Raw genomic sequence first — 24,022 nt, forward strand, 5'->3', positions numbered from 1 at the left:
AACACTTCTAACTTTAACATATAGATTAACAAATTGCAAGAATTCTGGTGTTCCCTTTTTTGAAAATGTTTATATTCTTACAAGAGAGTCAGGCATGAACTTATTTTTGTAAACATTTTTACAGTTGCATAAACACGAAAGTAACTAACTTTCTCATAACTTAAACTCATATACTGGCTATGTACAATAGATCATATTGCACCTAAATGCATTATTATTTCCTCACAGTTCACAGTGCTCAGTACTTAGTGCTCGGTACTCGGTTTATTTACAGCAATTAAGTTCTTAACATCCATATCAAGATATTAAATGAACTCGGTACCGAATCACCCAACATATTGAGAAATGAAAACCACAAATTTACGTGGGTTGAATTTGAAAACACCATCAAACTGAAGCTCTTTTGTTCTGCTCAATGCAGCCACTTGGTTCAATAATTTCCCACTTATAAGGCTGCTGAAGTTTCAATTCTTCAATGTACATAAAGATGTAACAATGATGAAGTTTAACATTAGAGAGACTATATTAATGTGGGTTTTGCCTATATCAGCTTCAAAATTGTATTTTGTTTGTCAAAATATTCAGAACAATATTAACTTTAAAAGTATATATTAAAGGGCATTGTCCACTTGTCGTATTTAAGTTTTGAGGCAATAATAAAATTAAGTCAAACTGAGTACTTTTAAACATAAATTTATGTTGTTTCATAACATTATTTAATGGGCTTGGCAAGTAAATATCAAAACAATGAGCTGTGCTGTGCGAAAATGGGTCTTTCGCCATATGCGGCAATTTTAGCTCTAGGCCAGCCTGGTGCTTATCTGTCCTCTAAAGAGACATTGAAATTGTGTTCATGTTGATACTAATTAATACAAGAGGGCCATCAGGCCCTAAGGCGCTCACCTGAAAGCCAAAGGAACTAGACTATTCTGCAAGCTGATTCATGAAGATTATTTTGGACCAAAAAAGTGACTTTTAACATGTTTTTTTTTATATTTGACCTTGTGACCTAGTTTTTGAGCTCATAAGACCAAGCTTCAATCTCTGGCAAAATTTCATTGGGAGAAATGTTCTGACCAAGTTTCATGAAGATTGGCCTATAAATGTGGCTAATATAGTGTCAACAAGTTTTCACTAAAGCCATATAAGGACAACTGCCCCCCCCCCCTGGCGGCCATGTTTTTCAACAAACCATACCCATTTTCAAACTCACTCAAGCTATTGTTAGAACAAATGTTCAGATCAAGTTTCATAAAGATTGGATAATAAATGTGACTTCTAGAGTGTTAACAAGGTTTTGTAGTAAATAGCCATTTAAGGAAAAATGCCACGCCCCCTTGCCGCCATGTTTTTTTACTGATCTCAACCATTTTTAAACTAAGCCCAGATATTATTAGTTCAAATATTCTGACCAAGTTTCATGAGCATTGGACCACAAATGTGACTTCTAGAGTGTTAACAAGGTTTTACCATACAGTAAAGCCATATAAGGAAAACTGCCCCGCCCCATGGGGGCCATGTTTTTCATTCAACTGAAACCATTTTCGAACTCGTCCAAGATATTATTGGGACACATGTTTTGACCAAGTTTCATGAAGATTGGACTAAAAATGTGACTTCTAGAGTGTTAACAAGGTTTTACTATAGCCATATTAGGAAAACTGCCACGCCCCCTGGCAGCCATGTTTTTCAACCAACCGGAACCATTTTCGAACTCGTCCAAGATATTATTGGCACACATGTTCTGACAAAGTTTCATGAAGATTGGACTAAAAATGTGACTTCTAGAGTGTTAACAAGGATTTACTAAAGCCATATAAGGAAAACTGCCATGCCCCCTGGCGGCCATGTTTTTCAACCAACGGAAACCATTTTCGTACTCGTCCAAGATATTGGGACACATGTTCTGACAAAGTTTCATGAAGATCGGACAATAAATGTGACTTCTAGAGTGTTAACAAGGTTTGCTATATATAAAACTGCCACGCCCCCTGGCGGCCATGTTTTTCAATCAACCGGAACCATTTTCGAACTCGTCCAAGATATTATTGGGACACATGTTCTGAGTAAGTTTCATGAAGATTGGACAATAAATGTGGCCTTTAGAGTGTTAACAAGGTAAATGTTGACGACGCACGACGCACAACGCACGACGGACAAAAGGCGATCACAATAGCTCACCATGAGCACGTTGTGCTCAGGTGAGCTAATAAATAGACTTTTATTTGAAAACATATTACTCAATACCTTCACAATTCCTATGCAAACACAGGAATCTATATATATATCAATTAGTTTTACTGCACTTGTATTCAGCATGTTCAAGCGATCTGTGAAAAAGGGGTTTAATGCATGTGCGTAAAGTGTCGTCCCAGATAAGCCTGTGCAGTTTGCACAGGCTAATCAGGGACAAAACTTTTCGCTTTTATGATAATTTTAGTTTCAGACTGCACAGGCTAATCTGGGATGGCAATTTACGCACATGCATTAAACTCCTTTTTTCACAGAGCGCGTCTCAAATGTTAAGAAATCAAAAATCACTTCTGCGAGCATATATCAAACACAGGAGGTTGGCAAAAGCAGCGTACATTACATTTAAATTAAACTGCTGAATTAATAGTGATAAACAATAACACAGGTTACTGACTGTGCGTGTTTACAAAACCATAATCCCATTTTGCAAAGTCATTTAACCGCTGTCCAAAATAGATACCAGCATTCAGCAAATGGCTCACGAAGATATGAATTTCACGCGGTAAGAAACGTATTCAAGCTCATTATAATAATAAGGCATTGTTAGCGTCATTACATCAAAGTTTTATCTCCAATAAATGGCTGTCAGAGGCAAACAATGCCAACTAGTCCAGAGTCTACCCCTTGGACAGTGGAAATACAATTGTCAATTTGTACTGACTCAACCAACTGCGGGTAATTGGAGAGTTGGAAAACAACGATTGCGACCACCACGCCTCGAAAAATGCTCTCCTAGGGTGTATAATGAGACAGCAAGGTTTTTGTGTTCAAGTTTGTATACATTGAAATACTTGATCTGATTGACAGACGGTCTATATCCGAGATTATTTCAATAAGGGTGTGTTCAGCTCTACGTATCAGCTGCCTTTTATCAAACTTGATGACGTTGGGTTTCCTTTGGTGGTGGTGGCATTTTGTATTATGCCAGATTTTGAAGCACAAATAGCTTTTCATTTATAAACTAATTTGAAATTTCCACCATTGGATTCTTAATTAGAAATCAACGCCAGTGGTGGGGGTTACATCTTCTAATCAATAAATGGTCGTTAAACTATTAAATAAATGTTCACTGCAAATGCCTATGTGAACAAAAACAGCCTATCAAAAGCAAACAGATTCCATTTATGATCATTCAACCAACAGGTTAGTAAAGAAATAAAACAGTTCAATCGTACAAGGAAATAAGTTGTTAAAAGGTTGTGTGGGTCTTAAAGAGCAGCAAAAAATATTATTAAAAGTTTTTTATATATGCACTTTTTGCAGCTTGACTTATAAATTCATATTGAATTACTCAATTTTTACAATATGCTGTAACTAACAGGGAAAAATCTCAGACCATTAGATAAAATGCATTGCTATAAAAAAGTTAAGGTTTGTATAAAGATGAACCAGTCTAAAGCTTACTTAACCCTTTGTTAAAAAATAGTTTCAACCATAATCATTGTAACTCACAATCATACACATCATTAAAAGTAATGTGATACATTTAGGTCCACAGCTTAGAAAATCTTCAATTAATAAAGTTGAACAACTTAAATCTAGGCATGGAAGAAAAAAACAAATACAAAAAAATACAACTATTATAATGCAGTCTTGTATTCAATACTTATTAAACAAACAAAAACATCATAACCAGAACCCCGAGCCCCCCAAAGCCCCCACCTTTTGCCAGATGCATGTCTTTTTAATTCTCCCTAATAAGTTGAAAGTATTGCTTACCTTTCGTTTGTAGCTTGTACAATCAGTATCCGTTCTGCTGTCAGTCGAGTCAGTCTCCACATTCTGTGGCGAGTTATTCGAGCTCTGATCTGAGGATCCGTCCGAGCCAATGCTCTTGCCCCCGCTCATTTCTTCCTCACGTTTAATGATCCTCTTCTTCAAGGCATAGACATGACCCAGCGAGAGCGCACAACCGGGGATCTCCTTGTCTTCTGTTATCGTGAATGCCGACTGAATCTGCTTGATCTTTATCAAATTTAAGTAGCGTGTATCTTCGTTACTCGGACTAGAATACTCGGAACCAGAACTGTTGGGTGACACGCTATCAGAATTTTCTTTTGATCCTGATAACTGGTTGCCGTTGTCTGCATTGCGTGAGATCGGAACAAAGAAAGAATCCTGTACCCTGCTGTGCAGTTTCCAACGGGCCAAGGGAGACAACCTCTCGTATACTGCACGTTCGTCAAGTGGGGACACAGGGGAACAATGCGGAGAAGCGGCCGTGTACTCCCCTGGGCCAGAATCATTTGTGCTCCCTGGTAACTTGAGATTGGCAAGCCGGGTTTCCTCTGACCTCATCATTTTTATTTCTTCTTTTTGCTGCATGAACTGAAGACAGAGTGATTGACAAATGTTAAGGTACGCTACAATAAAATCATCATTTCAGTAACAGTTGATTTGGTTTTTAAATTGCTGCATTTATTTCAACTTCACTCTTAGAAGATTTCAAAACAGAAAAATCACAGTTCCATGCTGCTAGACCAACTACAACCACTTAGGAAAAATATGAAACATACATACGTATACTTGTGCTTATATAAACATACAAAAAACAAGACTGCAGCTGTTTTTTCCGTTGTTATCTTGAAATCTGAGAAATGTGATAATTTTAAGCCTATTTTGTCGAAGATTCTGTACCAGTTGTTATGGACAATATTCTTGTCGATGTTAAATATGAACTAGACATGTATCACAGACAATGATGCTTCAAAATGCATGTTTGGGCATAAACAAGTCTACTTTATAATATACTGTTGACATTAAGACGAAGGGCATTAATTCAGCAAAACAATGTCACAGACTAGATTCCTTTTCTTTTAATCATCTAAATATTAAGGTACAAAAAATGTATGAAACTGAAAATGTTTGACTGAATTACACAAAGCAAAGTTTGAGCTACATGTAATTAAATAGGGAGTTGAAAACACACAGTTGTGGGACTATATATTTTAAAGTGGAGTAGCATGCAGTCAGTGCCATAATTCTGCCAAATGTTTGTAAATAATCCTCTTCACATAAAACATTCTTTCCTAAATACCGTCGGTCCTCTGATTTTTCCGATGATAATTTGGAAAATCCTGAAATGATTCTAATATTGCAGTTTCGTTTCTGGTAATAAAATTATGACGAAATTTAAAATTCTATAAGCTATTTTCAGAAAAGATTCAAAGCAAAAGTTAGATTTTACCGAATTATTAATGAATACTCCAAAAATGGAAAAAGTTTTTTAATTGGTTGCATGTTCTGAATGACTTAAGGGTATATACAGTATCCCAAGATTATTATTGTGTCGTAAGAGCCAAAAATACAGAACGCCATTACTATTTGAGTACTTTTCCCACAGAGAGAGAGAATACAAATTCACAAAGATGTGCATTTTGGTTCTCCTGTTTTATCTGATTTATTCCTATGCAAGCAGGGCATAAACAATGGTTATTGTGACTTTCCTGTCAACTGTCCACATCAACACAAGAGATAAAAGGAATATTGATATTTAATACTATATTATTATAATAATGTTAAAATATTGTTACAAAATCTCATTTGTGTCTTTCTTCATCATTATTCTTTTTTTTTTGAGCCAGAAATTATTGGTCTGGGCTTGCAAAGGCTGCATGATTATAGGGCCAGGAGGCCCTCAATAAATTACAATTTTAGGAAGGACTGCATTATAAAATGTCATTGAAATGGGAAAGTTTAAGGAAGATCCACCTAGAAATTAAAGTGGAGTTTAAAAACACAAGCATTGGGACATACAGACAAAAGCAATGCTACATGTAATTTATTGTAAATGCCTTCCATGTGAGTGGGGGGCACAAAACCAAGACAACTGTGTCCATTAATGGACCCAACACACAAACAGATATTGAATCTAACAATTCTGCTTGCAATATTTGATGATAACATGAACAAGGGAAACAATCTACTTTAATCCACTATAAACTACCATAGTTAAAAAGTCATTATTACCTCCCTTACATTACAAAAAACTATATAAAAACTGTAAATGCTGTTGTTGCAAATGTTTTTGCAATTACTAGTACTAGCAAATCTGACAAAGGTTAGAAGGTAACTGCAAAAAGGGAAACAATTTTTTGTGCTATGTATAATCAACATTAAGTAAGATAAACAAATGACACTTGTTCTATAATCAAGTCATTTTTTAATGGAAACTATAACTTTATCAAGGTGTGTTTTTCCTTCGTTCGATTTTAAGCACTTCAAAGTCATTTTTCCATAAATTCTAAAAATTCTAAAATGCAGCAAAAAAAATGCTTCCCTTAACTTTCATCTACACATAAAATTCATTAACCCTTTGCATGCTGGAACCTTATTTTGAAGGCCTTTGCAAACAGTTTGGATCCAGATGAGACGCCACAGAACGTGGCGTCTCATCAGGATCCAAACTGTTTGCAATTCTGATAGTATTCTTTGAAAAAAATCGAAGAAAATACTAATTTTAGAAATTCAGCAGACAACATTTTAGCAGACGACAAATTTCCCAGCATGCAAAGGGTTAAACTGTGAAATTTGGATAGCAATTCACTGAGTAGTTAACGAGTTCAAAACACATGCTTCAAGGGAACTATGCATTCTATAGTTAACAGACAACTGGCCATAATTCAGCCACAACCAAAATTCTTTTCTTTAAGAGAATCTACAAAGCACGGTCATTCAACTGTGAAAGTTTGAATGAATTCAATCTGGCAGTTAACCATTTCCCACTCAATCAGAGGCAAAGTTAAAATTGCTATGTGAACAGCATAAAACCAGAACAGCTTGCGAGTAACTCGCAGTCTGTTCAGGTTTTATGCTGTTTGCTGCTCATCAGTATCTAAGGATAGGAAATGAAGTCCTATAAACTTGAATCTAGTAAGAAAGGTCTTCAATTAAGTATAAAACACCAGCTTCCTAACATACGTACATACAGAGAGTACTTAAAAAGGCAATGCTTAATGCCCTTGAGGGGGGCATACAATACATATGGGAGGACTGGCCAATAACCTTAGTCTCTCATAACATCATGTTTTGACCCAAAATCTAAAAGAAAATATACACTCTTCACTTTTTATTACTTTAAATGTAAGAAATTGTTACTATAATTTATTTTCTATGGCAACATCATACAAACAAATCACATTCTATTGGAAAAATGTACATGTATACACATTCATACTTTTAGTTAGAGTAAATGTTTTGCAAGTTGATAATTGTGCACATAATTTAATGTTTACTTCATATAAACAAAGTTAAATAATTGCTATGCAAAACTTTTTCTGCATAAGATTGGATGTTTAAATGACATTGCTTGATGGATCAATGTTTTTTATAAATGTAATGGGCCTTGACACACATAAAAATAAGTATATTAATATAATAAATGTATATTTATAATTTATTTATTTTGAATCATCAGGAATTCTAACACTATGCTCAGCATTATATTTTAATCAAACATACCATTTGCAAAATCATATCATCAATAGGGTCAATAAGATCTTCACTACTGATAAAACAAGAGATTATTGTTGCAATATAACATAAAAGACTCTTCACCTATAAGTACACGAGGCGAAAGTTCAGTTGATATAAAAAATAAAAAATAAGATGCACTCACCTTTTGTTTAAATAAACATTTAGACATATTTGTATATTCAGAATAACCCTATGCCCTACAGAAATGAAATATCTGTTCCTCCAAATACCATTATAAGCAACAGCCTTTGTAAATTGTGAAAAATGTGAAAAATGTGAAAAATGTGAACGGAAGTGCCTGTTATAATAGTCGAGCTTTCTTGGAAACACTGTCAAACTGAGAAAATAACAACACAAAAACATCATACATTTGTACAGTTAGAATTGTAGCAAACTGTAAACGGACCATGAAGTGACGCACGTAGTAGCAGGGTGCCGCATCTTTCTCCTACTCTTTCCCATGCCAAACCTCACTGGATTTGTTAGTTAGTTATTGATTTTCTGCAGTTTTAACATATTTTACAGTCATATTAAGGTGCTAATTCAACCAACTGGTACATGAATGTTTGCTGGGCAAACCTAGCTTTTGTAAGACTTTCAAACCTAGTTAACGTAGGCCCTTCAAACCTAGCTTATGTAGGCCATCCACTAGTATCAAATGCAGAAGGTAGGGGGTAGGGGAAGAATGGCTGTAGAATTACATTTATTTTCCACTCAACATAGGACTGTAACTTAAAACGCTCTCGAGTCTGTTTCCATGGACTAGAACCAGTACTTGGTGTCTTTGGGGGAGATCTAAAGAACGCTCCCTCAGTGGGGATCGAACCCGTGACCTCAAAGTTGCTAGGTCGACACTATATCAACTACACCACAATGCCACTTAAGACTGAGTTGACCAATTATGATTATTTCATACTTCATAATTAACCTGTCTATCAACAGGTTTATTTGTCCAACTATGGGAAAATCAATCTCTAACTGCTAATGTTAGTATTCATATTAGGTACTCATGATATAAAGGAAGAACTGATGAGAGCTGGGACCATGTACAGAAATATTGTTTAGGTTTCTTACCAACAGACTGAGCAACATTATTGACAATGTTTAGTTTCGTTGTTTAGCCATGCAGCTTGGACTTAATAATTATTTGATGTAGATGTATTGTAAAAGCATTCATTTACTGTAAGCTTTGTTTGTTATAGATTGACCTGTGAAGTTGTGGCATAATAAATCCAACAAAGATTGGTCAATACCACCAAGACAGTTTTTAAAATTCACAATAGAACAACAGAAATATGTGTTGTTTTTTCATGTTTCTACATCTTTTGGAAATATACTTCAACCTTTAAATCTTTAAATAGTAATTTGTCTATGGTTGTATTGATCATTTCAGAAAACACACTTATGACAGAGGTTCATATGACAAAAAACCTACCTTTGTGAAGAACTACAAAGTTTGTCAACAATACTTTAATTTATTCTCTAGTGTGCGTATCTTTGGAAATTGGAAACAGTTTCTGTTCGTATAACAATATCAGCAATTTAAGGCTATGCAATTCATTTTTTAACTTGATGAATAAAAAAACTCTTACCAGTTCTAAATTAATCCAAATCATATGACACCTTATCACTTGAAAAAACTAAGAAATGATCTGAACATATATTTGTGTTTGCTTCAGATATTCATGTATTAATTTTCCTTTCTCTGGAAAGTTACTTCATAATTTTTAAGTTGATGAAATGTTTCGCTTAAAAAATATCCACACATCATGCATTATTTAAGGACTGACAAAATGTTTATTTGAAATAACTTTAAAGATTTAAGATCCCGTAATAAAATTCTGACAAATTCTGAAAATCAGCAAATAGTTCATTTGTGAAGTTTTCAGCAGTTTCTCTAGCTTGTACTCCTGAATTTGAATCAAAAGGGCACAATTTCTGGACATCTTACCTCAGACAAGCAACCCCCTTACAGTTAGAAACGCAAGCATGACAGTGCAGAATCCTTTACATAAATAGATTACATGCGAGCAAACATCGGGCACACCTATCATTCTTCCACTAGATTATTGCCCCGCCCTACTCGTTATCTGGACGTCATGCCCACTACTAATTAGGTCACAGGATGCAGTGGTTTATACAAACAAAAATATTCACATAAATATACCATTAACAGCCACAATCGTGACAGCTTAATTTTAACAGTAATTTCGCCCTAATCATTTGAACGTTGTTTTAAGGGGACCTGTTCACTGGATTACACTTCAATTTTCCTCCTATCATTCACCAAGAGCGCACAAAATACGCCCGTTTAAAGGTTTCGGTAAATTGATTGATGAAGGATGTATTACTTTGTTGTAGAAATGATGGCACAGAAAATAATTGATAGCATAAAACATAGCAATGCTGTGTTTTAGTATATCTTTTATAAAAAAAGTGACCTTGACCTTAACCCATTTGTGCCTAGTGGACTTTCCCATCCTTCTCAATTGGATCAATGTATTTCCAAAATTAGGGATGTCTAGTATATTTATTTCTATATTTAGAATATTTCTTACAGAGATTTTTGTAAGCAAACATCATAGACCCTGATGAGACGCCGCGTCTCATCAGTGTCTACGCTGTTTGCCAAGGCCTTTTTTCTAGACATTAGGCATAAATGGGTTAATCCACCTGCTCTATCTCTCAAGCCTTATCATTAGAGATAAAGAGATGTTTTATGCTGAACGTGCAAAAAACATTGTTGCTCAATGCACTGTAGTATACCTTTTCACACCCTTTACTTCCCAAAAATAGAAAGTTGATTGACAACATATTAATGTAAATGTGAAAACTGTTTGTAGATTGCATGTTTTCTACTTCAAAAAGTTTCAGGCCTACCAGCAGGAAAATTTATATTAAAATTGATTGATCGCTTACTAAGGTCAGCTAAGGTGAAAAGCTGGGTTCAACAGCTACATGTACGCCGAAAAACGTTAATTTAATTCCGAGAATAAGGTGTGTATAATCATTCCATATCTGTGTAGGTACATATTTTTTATGACAACAATAGTTGAGTAGGAACTATCCATCATGTTCACATATTGAAATGTATGTTTGAACAATTATACTGTTCTCTAATTATGTAAACAAAGTAATTCTGAATGTCAATGATTAGGTGAGCATTATAAACTTGAAAATAAAGTATTTTGGGCCTACATGTAATTCAAAAGTGTAAGCAATTCATGATAGTTGTGTATTAAATTATGAATAATTATGAATACAGTTTCATGCAACATCAAAACTTTACAACTGCAGACTGGTTATGATATTTTCATTTTTGCAAACATGGTTGCCCTTGCAAGTTAAGCTGGATCTTATAATGGAAAAATACTATGCTGTGAAACAATTTTTTTTTTAATTTGAATGAAGGATACATCATAGAAAATGTCTATGTTCAAAGTTTGCAGCTTTCTTCCGTAGTTAATTTTTTTCCATGACTTTTGCCTAAAGATTGGAATTTTGTTGGTTTTCTGAGGGGAGATAATAACACTTATGCTCTTATATTTTCCAATCTTGTTACACCGCATTTTATATCAGGAATGCATATATTTTTTTGTCATTGTATTTTATATAACAAATTAGTCTTGCTTTATGAATATCTTTTTTCATAAGAGTACATTGTATGGTTACGAAAAATGGGGGCAAACAAAAAATATTGAGTGTTGGCAACTTGGAATGTCTGAGAATCCTTATTTGTTCAGTGAATGCTTCTTAAACTTGATTTTTGATGCAGGTTACCATAGCAATAGGAAATATGTGAAGAAAGAACAGAAAACCAAAATGTCATATTACATATCTAAAACCTTTCAGAGTAAAATCAAGAAAAAAATTAAAGAAGCTTCATATCGGAATAATTTGGAATGATTCAATTATATTTTTCATCTATCATTTCTATATATACATATTGGTAGTCTGAAATCAAAATTAATATACATGCACAAATCAATATGACATCAGACTTTTGATTTGGAGAATTAAATTTCAAAACTGACTAGGTCTATATTCTTTTTCTTTTAATTTAACACATTTTGAATGCATACACTATATTTATTTATACAATTATTTAGTAAGAATACTTAAAGCTATCAAGTTTAAGATATTTAACGGCATACTACAACAAGAGGGCCTGAAAGGCCCAAAGTCGCTCACCTGAGATTCAAAGGAACTGACCTGTTCTGTGCAGCCCAAGATGTCATTAGAACAATATGTTCTTACTAACTTTCATGACTAGTGAACACCCTGGCAGCCACGTTTTTCAACAGACCAGAACCATTGTCATACACATCCAAGATATCATTTAAACAAATATACTGACAAAGTTTCATGAAGATTCATAAGTCCATATAAGGAAAAATGCCCCGCCCACGGGTGGCCATGTTTTTCGAGCAACTGGAACCACTTTCGAACTTGTCCAAAATATCATTGGCACAAATCTTCTGACAAAGTTTCATGATGATCGTACAATAAATATGGCTTCTAGAGTGTTAACAAGGTTTAACTACTGCTATATAAGGAAAAATGCCAAGCCCCCGTGGCGGCCATGTTTTTCCACCAACCGGAACCATTTCCAAACTCATCCAAGATATCATTGGGACAAATCATCTGACCAAGTTTCATGATGATCGGACAATAAACGTGGCCTCTAGAGTGTTAACAAGGTTTTACTAAAGCATGTGATACATTGTATATAGCCATATTAGGAAAAATGCCCCGCCCCCTGGTGGCCATGTCTTTTAAGCAACCAAAACCATTTTCAACTCATCCAAGATATCATTAGGACAAATCTTCTGACCAAGTTTCATGAAGATCGGAAAATAAATGTGGCCTCTAGAGTGTTAACAAGGTTTTACTATAGCCATATAAGGAAAATGCCCTGCCCCCTGGCAGCCATGTTTTTTAACCAACCAGCATCATTTTTGAACTCGTCCAAGATATTATTGGGGTGAATCTTCTGATCAAGTTTCATGAAGATCGGACAATAAATGTGGCCTCTAGAGTGTTAACAAGATTTTACTATAGCCATGTATACCCATATTAGGAAAAATGCCCCGCCCCTCGGCAGCCATGTTTTTGAAGCAAACGTAACCATTTTCGAACTCATCCAAGATATCATTGAGACCAATCTTCCGACCAAATTTCATGAAGATTGGACAATAAATGTGGCCTCTAGAGTGTTAACAAGGTTTTACTATAGCCATATAAGGAAAACTGCCCCGGTCATGTTTTTTCACCGATCTGGACCATTTTCGAACTCGTCCGAGATATCAATGAAACCAATATTTTGACCAAGTTTCATGATGATTGGGCAAAAATTGTGACTTCTAGAGTGTTCACAAGGTTTCTCTATAGCCATATAAGGAATACTGCACCGCCCCCTGGCGGTCATGTTTTTCAACGGACCGGAACCATTTTGAACTCAACCAACATATCATTTAGACAAACATTTTTACAAAGTTACATGAAGATTGGGCATCAAATGTGACTTCTACAGTGTTCACAAGGTTTTTCTTTTATTTGACCTAGTGACCTTGTTTTTGACCCAGCATGACCCAGTTTCGAACTCAGTCGAGGTATCAATGGGACAAATGTTCTTACCAAATTTCATGAAGATCAGACAATAAATGTGGCCTCTAGAGTGTTCACAAGGCAAAATGTTGACGATGGACGACACGCGACAGACAACGCACGACACACGACCGACAAAAAGCGATCACAAAAGCTCACCATGAGCACGTTGTGCTCAGGTGAGCTAAAAATACACAGCAATTCCACTAGCTTTCAAAAGTAGGAAAAGATGATAATGTTGGGAGTGCCAATTTAAGTTTAATCAATTTAAGTTTAATGAATATTTTAGTAAACCCTACCAAATATATGTAGATCGCTCGATACATACATGTTCAAACATGGCTTTCCAGGGGGGGGGGGGGGGGGGGGGGGGGGGGGGTATGGTAGGGCTGCACCCTGCATATCGTATACGATAACGACATTTTTTTAAATTGTTTTTACACTTTCCCGCATAGATACGCACAATCCCGTCTCGATCCATTCCTTAATACATCCTTATCAACCATACCTTTTATCTATTACTGCATACTTTCTACTTTTCCCGTCTCTACTCATTACCCGGTAATCCCGTATATTCCAGCTTTAAAGCAAATTCTGGCAAATATTAATGATAAACGTGCTCAAGAATTTCAAGAAACACAAACATTCGCCATTTTTCTTAAGTATAAATAACTTTGGGCATTTGTTTCTATTTAAAGATGTGATGAAATAACGTCCAATCGGAGCGGGATTTTTTCCACTGAACACGCATAAATCGCCTAACATGATGTTCACGTGTTTATACAACACAAAATACATCCACACTTTCCATGCGACATTCTACATGTCTGCACAATTTTCGTGGGATTTTTATTGAGACAAAGGATAAAGAACTGTTTATTTAACGCTAGAAATTGTTTATGTCGCGTTAGCATTAATATTCGGAAGCATGTTTCGGATTACAAATTTAATAATGCTCATTTGAGAATCGAACGAAACATTAACAGTGGTGCGTAATTAATTCATTAATAATTTGGTAAAGCGCATTATAATTAATTCATTCATAATTTGGTAAAGCGCATTACGAGTCGAGTAAATGTTTTGACCATATTATGCATGAAATGCACAATATCCACGAGGATTACACCCGGTTGCCATCATCAGTTTTCTAAGTAAGTGGCCGAGATTTCATTGTGGAGGTGTACATCATAGGGACCGATGAGTGTGTTAGAAAACAAAGCCAACAAACTGCCATAAAATCACACAGTTATGTAAATAATGTCACTCATCGTCTGCATGATCTAACTGCAGGCATTACTGCTACCGATTGTTGTCGCTCATTCAAAGCATGCGCTCTCATTGGCCCATATACATTTTCCATTACATAGACGATCCGTCTTTGGGCGGGCTTTAGGTGGGTTAAGATTTACATGACATAATTGACAGAGGATCATAAATTGGCTCTCACAATTTTCGGCGAAGTCGATATCCCTTTGATCTTAAGAATGCCTAGTTGCAGTTAATGAAAAATACACACTGAATACAAAATTTCAAGCGCCCCACGGATTCTGATTTCGAATTTCCAGCGACCCGGCGAGGGACTGTTAAATGGCCTGTGGAAAGCACTGGTTCAACTCTATCCATTACCCTATATCCAGTATAATTACGATTTCTATGTTCAAAACCGAAATATGACAAATATTGACGCTAATATGTTTACGAATTTTATTAACATACGTCTGCATTTTATGCAAGAGCATATGCAATGTGAATTGTTGGATGGGATAATTCCCATTGAACATGTGTTAAACAAGTGACACGATGTGCGAGCATAAAGCACTGCTCATAATTTGATTTATTATTTGTAAAATGACTTTTTTTTCTATATATTCAATGGATCAATACATTTTCATTGCGTGCATTAATTCCGATGCATTTTTTTAAATTCTGAAATACCACATGTACTGATTTGCACGTCTATATTTAGTTACGGAACATGGTCTGTTTCAACATGCACGTTTTGCATGCGTGGAACTTGACAGACGACAGCAACACTTTTGGGCTCTTATTAAAACACAGGTTTTACACGGCATACATGTATAGTGAATGGTGTAGATGCGAACAAAGGGACTTGAAGCATAAAATATTATCACCTGGCAGTAGAAAAATTGTGTAATTCACTTCGATAAATGGACATGATGAAATACAATGGTATTGAAATTTAAGTGTTACCGCATAAAATTTGTAACTGGTATTGTTTTCACAACTTACTCGCCTTAAGTAATTAATTGCTCACCATTTGCATTTAACTTTGCATATGTTACAATTGTTTGTAGTAATTGTTTATCTTAAAAAGGTGTGTGCCCTCATACGCATTCTCGTTACTGATTGGACGCTGAACGGCACAGTTTGGCGACTGGAAAGTTACCTGAGAATTTCTCTAGGTGTATCTGATCAGCATACATGGCTGTGTTATGTGACATAATTATTCAATAGTCTGATATCTCTTGTTGGCAGATGAACTATTACCCCATGTGGCTTCAATTACATGCTGAGTTGACTGAGTGAATGACCAGATTAACTGATGTGATTAGTATGTCCAATGTATTCGAAAACAGTATACATGTGGATTATCGGAAGTCCCAAGTGACTTCCACCAATTGTCAAACGGACATACGACTGCTGTTTGTGGGCGAAATTTGCATCTATTAACAGAAGCACTGAATACTATGACATTAATCTGGGACAAATCCCTTTTATTCTAAAAAATCAAAGCCTATGACAGTCACTATTCTCAAATAATATATATCAGTGTTCTGAGTTACTATCTATGTAAACAAACAATGATTGCAATTAAGCCTCTTATCATAACAAAGTATAATAGATGTCATGTTCACAATAACAAGGGTATATAAAACAGCTTAAAGTTTGGGAAAGGAAGGGAAAAAAATAAAAAATTCCTATTAATGCTTTGCAATCATTCTAATTAGGTAAAATATTATGATTATGTTTACAATGAATTTGTATAAAGTAGTACATGTATCTATCATTTATTGTTCATTTTTTGTTTTTGTTGGAGGAGTGGGTTGTAGGGGGTAGTTAAATACTATGGAATTTTTTCTGTAATCCACTATTAGAAAAACGTGTATTTTTAAATAAACTTAAAAGTACCTGGGGTACATTTAAGTAGTTAGCGTGACAACAATGACCAATCTAGCGCTAGTTGTGGTATGCAATTAATCAAATTATATGTTTTTGCTTCTTTTACCCCCTTTTTTAGTCAGACAAAATTATATAGAAAAAAATTCTACCTGCTTTCCACGTCTTGGATTCTTCAGTTTTCTACATCTTATTCTGAAAAAAATTACATTAAAATTGAAATATACATGTAGTTTTTAAATTTTAAAGGAAATTTACAACTTGCTTAGAATCTGGCCATTTTTCCAAGAAATTGCTGAACATTGGATATGGAAAAAATTTCAAAATTATAAACAAGAGGCCCCAAAGGGCCCTGGGTCGCTCACCTGAAAGACAAAGATGGAAAGAAACAAAGATTAAAACTCTTCAGCAAATATTTTAAATTATTGGTATGAGAAGACTGACTTTAAAAATAAGGTGTTCCAAAGAATTCACAATAGGCCTTTATAGAAAATTACCCCACCCACCCTGGCGGCCATGTTTTTTTTACCGATTCGAACCACTTTCGAACTCAACCATCATAGCCAGGAAACAAATGCTCTGACCAAATTTCATGAAGATTGGGCAAAAAATGTTTTCACTATATACATATATAGAAAAATGCCCCACCCCCTGGCAGCCATGTTTTTCCACTGATCACGACCATTTTTAAACTCGTCCAAGATATCCACATAACCAATGTTTTGACCAAATTTCATGATGATTAGGCAAGAAATGTGACTTATAGAGCGTTTACAAGCTTCTTTACTATATAAATATGAGGAAAATGACCCCCCCCCCCCCCGGCGGCCATGTATTTTACTGATCCGAACCATTTTTTAACTCAAACGTGGTATCCGGGGAAACAAATGTTCTGACCAAATTTCATGAAGATTGGGCAAAAAATGTGTCTTCTAGACTGTTCACATGTTTTCACTATATACATATAGAGAAAACTGCCCTGCCCCCTGGCGGCCATGTTTTTTCACCGATCATGACCATTTTCAAACTCGTCTGAGATATCTATAAAATCAATGTTTAGACAAAATTTCATGATGATTAGGCAAAAAATGTGACTTCTAGAGTGTTCACACGCTTTTTTTACTATATAAACATAAGGAAAAAGACCCCCCCCTGGCGGCCATGTTTTTTTACCAATCCAAACCATTTTCGAACTCAACTGACGTATCCAGGAAAAAAATGTTCTGACCAAATTTCATGAAGATTTGACCAAAAATGTGACTTCTAGAGTGTTAACATGTTTTCACTTTATACATATAGAGAAAACTGCCCCGCTCCCTGGCGGCCATGTTTTTTCACCGATCTGGACCATTTTCTAACTCTTCCGAGATATCAATGAAATCAATGTTTTGACCAAGTTTCATGATGATGGGGCAAAAATTGGGGCAAAAATTGTAACTTCTAGAGTGTTCACAAGGTTTCTCTATCGCCATAAAAGGAATACTGCCCCGTCCCCAGGCGGCCATGCTTTTCAATGGACCGAAACCATTTTTGAACTCAACCAACATATCATTAAGACAAACATTTTGACAAAGTTACATGAAGATTGGACTTCAAATGTGACTTCTACAGTGTTTACAAGGTTTTTCTTTTTTTGACCTATTGACCTAGTTTTTGAACCAGCATGACCCAATTTCTAACTCGGTCAAGGTATCATTGGGACAAATGTTCTGACCAAGTTTCATGAAGATCGGACAATAAATGTGGCCTCTAGAGTGTTCACAAGGCAAATGTTGACGACGGACGCACGACGGACAAAAGGCGATCACAAAAGCTCACCATGAGCACGTTGTGCTTAGTTGAGCTAAAAAATTAGTAAACAGACAAGCAAAAATTAGCTTAACCCTTATCCCTTATAAATGCATTTTGATGTGTTTGTAGTTCCTTAGAAAATCTAATGAAATTTAAAATCTTTACTAGAATCAAGTGTTCAAGGCTTATTTCCAACTTTAAAGGGATCTTTTCACGCTTTGGTAAATTGACAAAATTGAAAAAAGTTGTTTCCGATTCGTAAGTTTTCGTTTTAGTTATGATATTTGTGAGGAAACAGTAATACTGAACATTAACCATGCTCTAATATAGCCAGTATATGCATCTTTTGACGATTTTAAAACCTAAAAAATATAAAGTGTTGCAACGCGAAACGATTGAATAATTTGGAGAGTTCTGTTTTTGTCGTTAAATTTTGTGAAACTACGAAGATTGCTTATATAAGGTATAAAATACGTGAACGATGTGTACGCGGCGGAATAGCTCAGTAGGCTAAAGCGTTTTTACTTCAGGACTCTGGCAGGACTCCAGGGGTCACTGGTTCGAAACCTGCTCCGGGCAATGTTCTTTTCCTTTTTTTATTTTTTTTCTTGATTTTTTACTGGAGCTTTTACGATCCAATGTTTACATTTATCAATATAAAGTATTTAATGAATAAGTTAAAAAAATGCCAAAATCTGTGAAAAGGCCCCTTTAAGATACTAATGAGCAGCAAACAGCATAAAACTTGAACATACTAAGAGTTACTTGCAGGTCGTTCATGTTTTATGATGGTTGCAAAAGCCATTTACACTTTGCTTCTGGTCGGGAAAGGGTTTAATCAAAAGATGATAATTAAGTAATTTTCAATTCTTTAAAATCAGTTGGTAAAATGAACAAGCGCTTTCGCAAGACAGCACTTTCAAATATTCCCTTGCTGTGATAAATTCATAATAACAAGGGCTGTTTGTAAAACATGCATGCCCCCCCCCCCCATATGGGCTGTCAGTTGTAGTGGCAGCCATTGTGTGAATATGTTTTTTGTCACTGTGACCTTGACCTTTGACCTAGTGACCTGAAAATCAATAGGGGTCATCTGCCAGTCATGATCAATGTACTTATGAAGTTTCATGATCCTAAGCATAAGCATTCTTGAGTCATCATCCTGAAACCATTTAACTGTTTCGAGTCACTGTGACTTTGACCTTTGACCTAGTGACCTGAGAATCTATGAAGTTTCATGATCCTAGGCCTAAGCGTTCTTCAGTTATCATCCGGAAACCATCTGGTGGAAGGACCGACGGACCGACCGATGGACTGACCGACTGACATAATGATGTGCAAAACAATATACCCCCTCTTCTTTGAAGGGGGGCATAATTATTATGTACATTCTGTAAGTGACCTAATAGAATGACCAGAAAAAACATTTTCTTCAAGCCTATTTTACCAAATAAGACAGGCTCTGGGAAATCAGGCTTATTTTGCAGTCTGCACATTTTTATCAGGAACGACACTTTTCACATAAACTGGACTTATGGCAATATGCTAAGAAGAGACTTCCTAGGAATAACACAATAAAAGCGGGAAGTGAAGTCCCTGTTAAGCCTGTGTGCACTGTACAAGCTAATCTGAGCAGTGACTCTACATTTGTATGTACATGCATTCAAATGCATGAAACCTACAGATCCAAACTTTGTGCACTTTACCTTAACTTTCCATCGGCTTTTGACTTGACATGTATGGCAAGATTATCTGTAGCACTTTCATGTAAGCTAACATCTGAAATTTTTTTAAAAACACATAAGGGCAAATAATTTATTGCAAATACATTACACAATATTTACATTAAATACAACCATGGTGGAAGATCTTAAAAATAAATGCACAGAATACTTATACAAAAATATGAAACTGATTATTTGATGATTCACATCTTTTCAACAGCAATATGAAGCTATTAACCAATCATACTGTGAGAAGACTTTTCACTCATCAAAAAAACGTTATGCTTAATAATTATTCACAAGTAATACGAGTTTAATCAGTAGAGTTTAATTATTTAAAGATAACAAAGTAAACTGTTAAAACAAAAATAAGAAAGGGGCATTATTCTGCTTAATTGCCAAAAAGAGTTGCGACCAAGATTTTAAGTGACTGAATGCTGGTTGTATACTCAAACCTGGTTAAATTGCAGGTCGGGTTAACTCGTGGTATTTCATAAGCACCCTCTGGGTTTGTTTATTAAAAAAAACATGCATGACCTACTTGGCAAATCGGACAGAAAACATCTCTCGATGCAAGTATGAATAGCTTTTTATCCCAACGCTTTTTGAAAAGCGTGGGGATATTGTGGTTATCTCCGGCGTCTGTCCGTCTGTCTGTCTTTCTGTCCGTCCTGGACACTATCTCCTCCTACACTATAAGCACTAGAACCTTGAAACTTACACACATGGTAGCTTTGAGCATATGTGCGACCCTTCACTATTTAAAATTTTGATCTGACCCTTGGGTTAAAAGTAATGGGGGTTGGGGTGGGGCCGGGTCAGAGATTTTTACTCATTTTTTTAGGTAATTTTACTATAATTTCTTCATTTCTACACCGATTTACTTCAAATTGATACTGAACCTCTCTTATGACAATACGGTCAATCTCAACTATGCAAGGCCCCATTACCAACCCTGGGGCACCCGCCCACATAGGCCACGCCCACCCAAAATTGCCTTTTACTATAATTTCTTCATTTCTACACCGATTCACTTCAAATTGATACTGAACCTCTCTTATGACAATACGGTCAATCTCAGCTATGCATGGCCCCATTACCAACCCTGGGGCACCCCGCCCACATAGGCCACGCCCACCCAAAATTGCCTTTTACTATAATTTCTTCATTTCTACACCGATTCACTTCAAATTGATACTGAACCTCTCTTATGACAATACGGTTAATCTCAAATATGCATGGCCCCATTACCAACCCTGGGGTGCCTCGCCCACATAGGCCACGCCCACCCAAAATTGCCTTTTACTATAATTTCTTCATTTCTACACCGATTCACTTCAATTTGATACTGAACCTCTTTTAAGACAAATTCAGACAATACAGTCAATCACAACTATGCATGGCCCCATAACCAACCCTGGGGCATCCCGCCCACATAGGCCACGCCCACCCAAAATTGCCTTTTACTATAATGTCTTCATTTCTACACCGATTTACTTCAAATTGATACTGAACCTCTCTTATGACAATATGGTCAATCTAACCTATGCATGGCCCCATTACCAACCCTGGGGCGCCCCTGGGTCAAACATGCGGCGGGGGGATACCCGTCGGCCTCTGCCGTGCCATTTCTTGTTGGTAATTGTCTTGAACTCAGAATTTAACAAAACTTTATTTTGTTTAGTTTAATTGATTTAAATAACAATTTAAATAAATGAAATTTAAGACATCAAATAGAATAAATATCACATTTATTTTCAAGCACTGTCTGTTTTTTTGTAAAGATAATCAATTAAACAATAAATAACAATTTAAATTAATGAAATTTAAAGGGATCTTTTCACGCTTTGGTAAATTGACAAAATTGAAAAAAGTTGTTTCAGATTCGCAAATTTTCGTTTTAGTTATGGTATTTGTGAGGAAACAGTAATACTGAACATTTACCATGGTCTAATATAGCCATTATATGCATCTTTTGACGATTTTAAAACCTAAAAATTATAAAGCGTTGCAACGCTAAACGATTGAATAATTTGGAGAGTTCTGTTTTGTCGTTAAATTTTGTGAAACTACGAAAATTGCTTATATAAGGTATAAAATACGTCAAATATGTGTACTCGGCGGAATAGCTCAGTAGGCTAAAGCGTTTTTACTTCAGGACTCTGGCAGGACTCCAGGGGTCACTGGTTCGAAACCTGGTCCGGGCAATGTTCTTTTCCTTTTTTTAATTTTATTCTTGATTTTTTACTGGAGCTTTTACGATCCAATGTTTACATTTATCGATATAAAGCATTTAATGAATAGGTTAAAAAAATGCCAAAATCTGTGAAAAGGCCCCTTTAAGACATCAAATAAAATAAATATCACATTTATTTTCAAGCACTGTCTGTTTTTTTGTTAAGATAGTTATTAATTTTTACTTTGAATGGCATGTAAGATCTTCGTTTATTCATGTTTTATTTAATATAAGTGCTGGTTAACCTGTTTACAGCGAATCTACCAGGCCAAAAAAAAAACACTGGCGGACAGTGGTGTTGTTCTTGTTTCTACCACAGTTAATATTGAAGAATTTTCGTCATAAAAAGGCAATTATCAAATAAAGTTAAGTTGAATATGATTGTCATTAAAATCATTTATACGATATATGAAGATGTTTTCTAGATCCAAGTGAATATTCCTCAAGTACCGCAAGACTAATGTGTTGCAAGCTACCAGAATTTGTAACATCTGATAAAATAATTTTCAAAAACCTTGCAAGACCCATAAACTCATTTTGGTTATGAAGCTACCATGAAATTTGATTAAATTGTGACCAATAATCCATAACAGAAATGTGATGCACATAAGGAAAGAGCCAGTACAAACTATACAATCCAATGCAAAATAGAATATACAATATGTATGCAATTTTAACATTAACAAACACTGTTTTTCCACATAAATGTATGTTGCATTATGATGAAAATTGCCTCTGTTTATCTCCTTTTTCATTTCGATCAATTTCCACATGCTGCCTAATTAAATCGATCATTTTTTGTACAATATATTTTACATGTTTCAATGCACTGACTAGTTTTAGGTACGAAATGTCTTGAGTAGGAAAGAACTTATTGTCTATTGTCAGTATTGAAGTTTAACTGCGTGCACTTCTTATTTAGCTTCAAACCCTCAAAAGTCAGCATACAGTACATATACAACCATTATATATTCAACAATAAAAGAAAAAAAATACTTTAATGATAATGAAAGGGAACATATAACATTTGTTCATTCCCCCTCCCACCTCTGTAAACATTGATCAGTGTGACACTGTCGTCACGCTCAAGTGATTCTACGCTATAAACAAAAATACAACGAGGTTAGTGCCCTTTCAGCTGTTTTAAACACAAACTTCATCCTCAAGCATATCCGATGCGGTAGTAAATTAGCTCCAAGTTTATACGTATTAAAAATACCTGTATATTCCTCAGAATCCATGATAATAACTTGTTCCTCTCGGTGGCCGTATGTCGACTCGATGCAGTCGGCCATTTTGCACCACCTTAGTCACACCCACCATCATCCGGGCAACTGATGCAGACACACCCACACTACGCCCGGAGCCTGATTATAAATGACAGTGTTTACAAAATGTAGACAGCGTGATAATGTCGGCGGAGGCAAAGATCGCCTTTATCACAAACACAAGTCGTATTCGGTCATAAAGGAGAACAACCGATAAGCTGAACGTGGGCTTCAGATTCTTATATTTTAAATTGACAAAGTTCTTGCATTTCGCGCAATTTAATCGACACGTGCATGCACGTGAACTCGTGATGATCTGATTGTATACGGCACGATAACGGAGATAGTTATGTATTTAAATGTCTTCTCAATTATTGAGCTACTTTAAGATTTTTATGATGGTATTATCTGTCATTAATTTAGTCCAATAAAAGATAACGCTTAATGCATCGGAAATAGTATACAAACTAACATAGTCTTTGTTCAACAAGCAGCCCATTATACGAAAATGAAAAATTGGTGTAAATAAA

The 24,022-nt window shown here is 35.5% G+C and overlaps 1 protein-coding gene across 1 annotated transcript in view; it reads right to left on the bottom strand.

Moving 5' to 3' along the window:
- The window catches only part of LOC127877170 (zinc finger protein 486-like), a 51,467-nt gene extending 27,861 nt beyond the window's left edge, over window positions 1-23,606 (bottom strand). The window contains exons 1-4 of the mRNA XM_052422833.1: window positions 23,444-23,606; window positions 19,971-20,043; window positions 16,626-16,668; window positions 3,973-4,581 (exon numbers count right to left, since the gene is read on the bottom strand). Of these exons, the coding sequence (XP_052278793.1) occupies window positions 3,973-4,581; window positions 16,626-16,668; window positions 19,971-20,043; window positions 23,444-23,519 (801 nt within the window). The 5' untranslated portion in view covers window positions 23,520-23,606. The remainder of the gene's footprint in view (window positions 1-3,972; window positions 4,582-16,625; window positions 16,669-19,970; window positions 20,044-23,443) is intronic.
- Window positions 23,607-24,022: the final 416 nt, after the last annotated feature.

This window comes from Dreissena polymorpha, chromosome 4, assembly GCF_020536995.1.
Source record: "Dreissena polymorpha isolate Duluth1 chromosome 4, UMN_Dpol_1.0, whole genome shotgun sequence".
NCBI lineage: Eukaryota > Metazoa > Mollusca > Bivalvia > Myida > Dreissenidae > Dreissena > Dreissena polymorpha.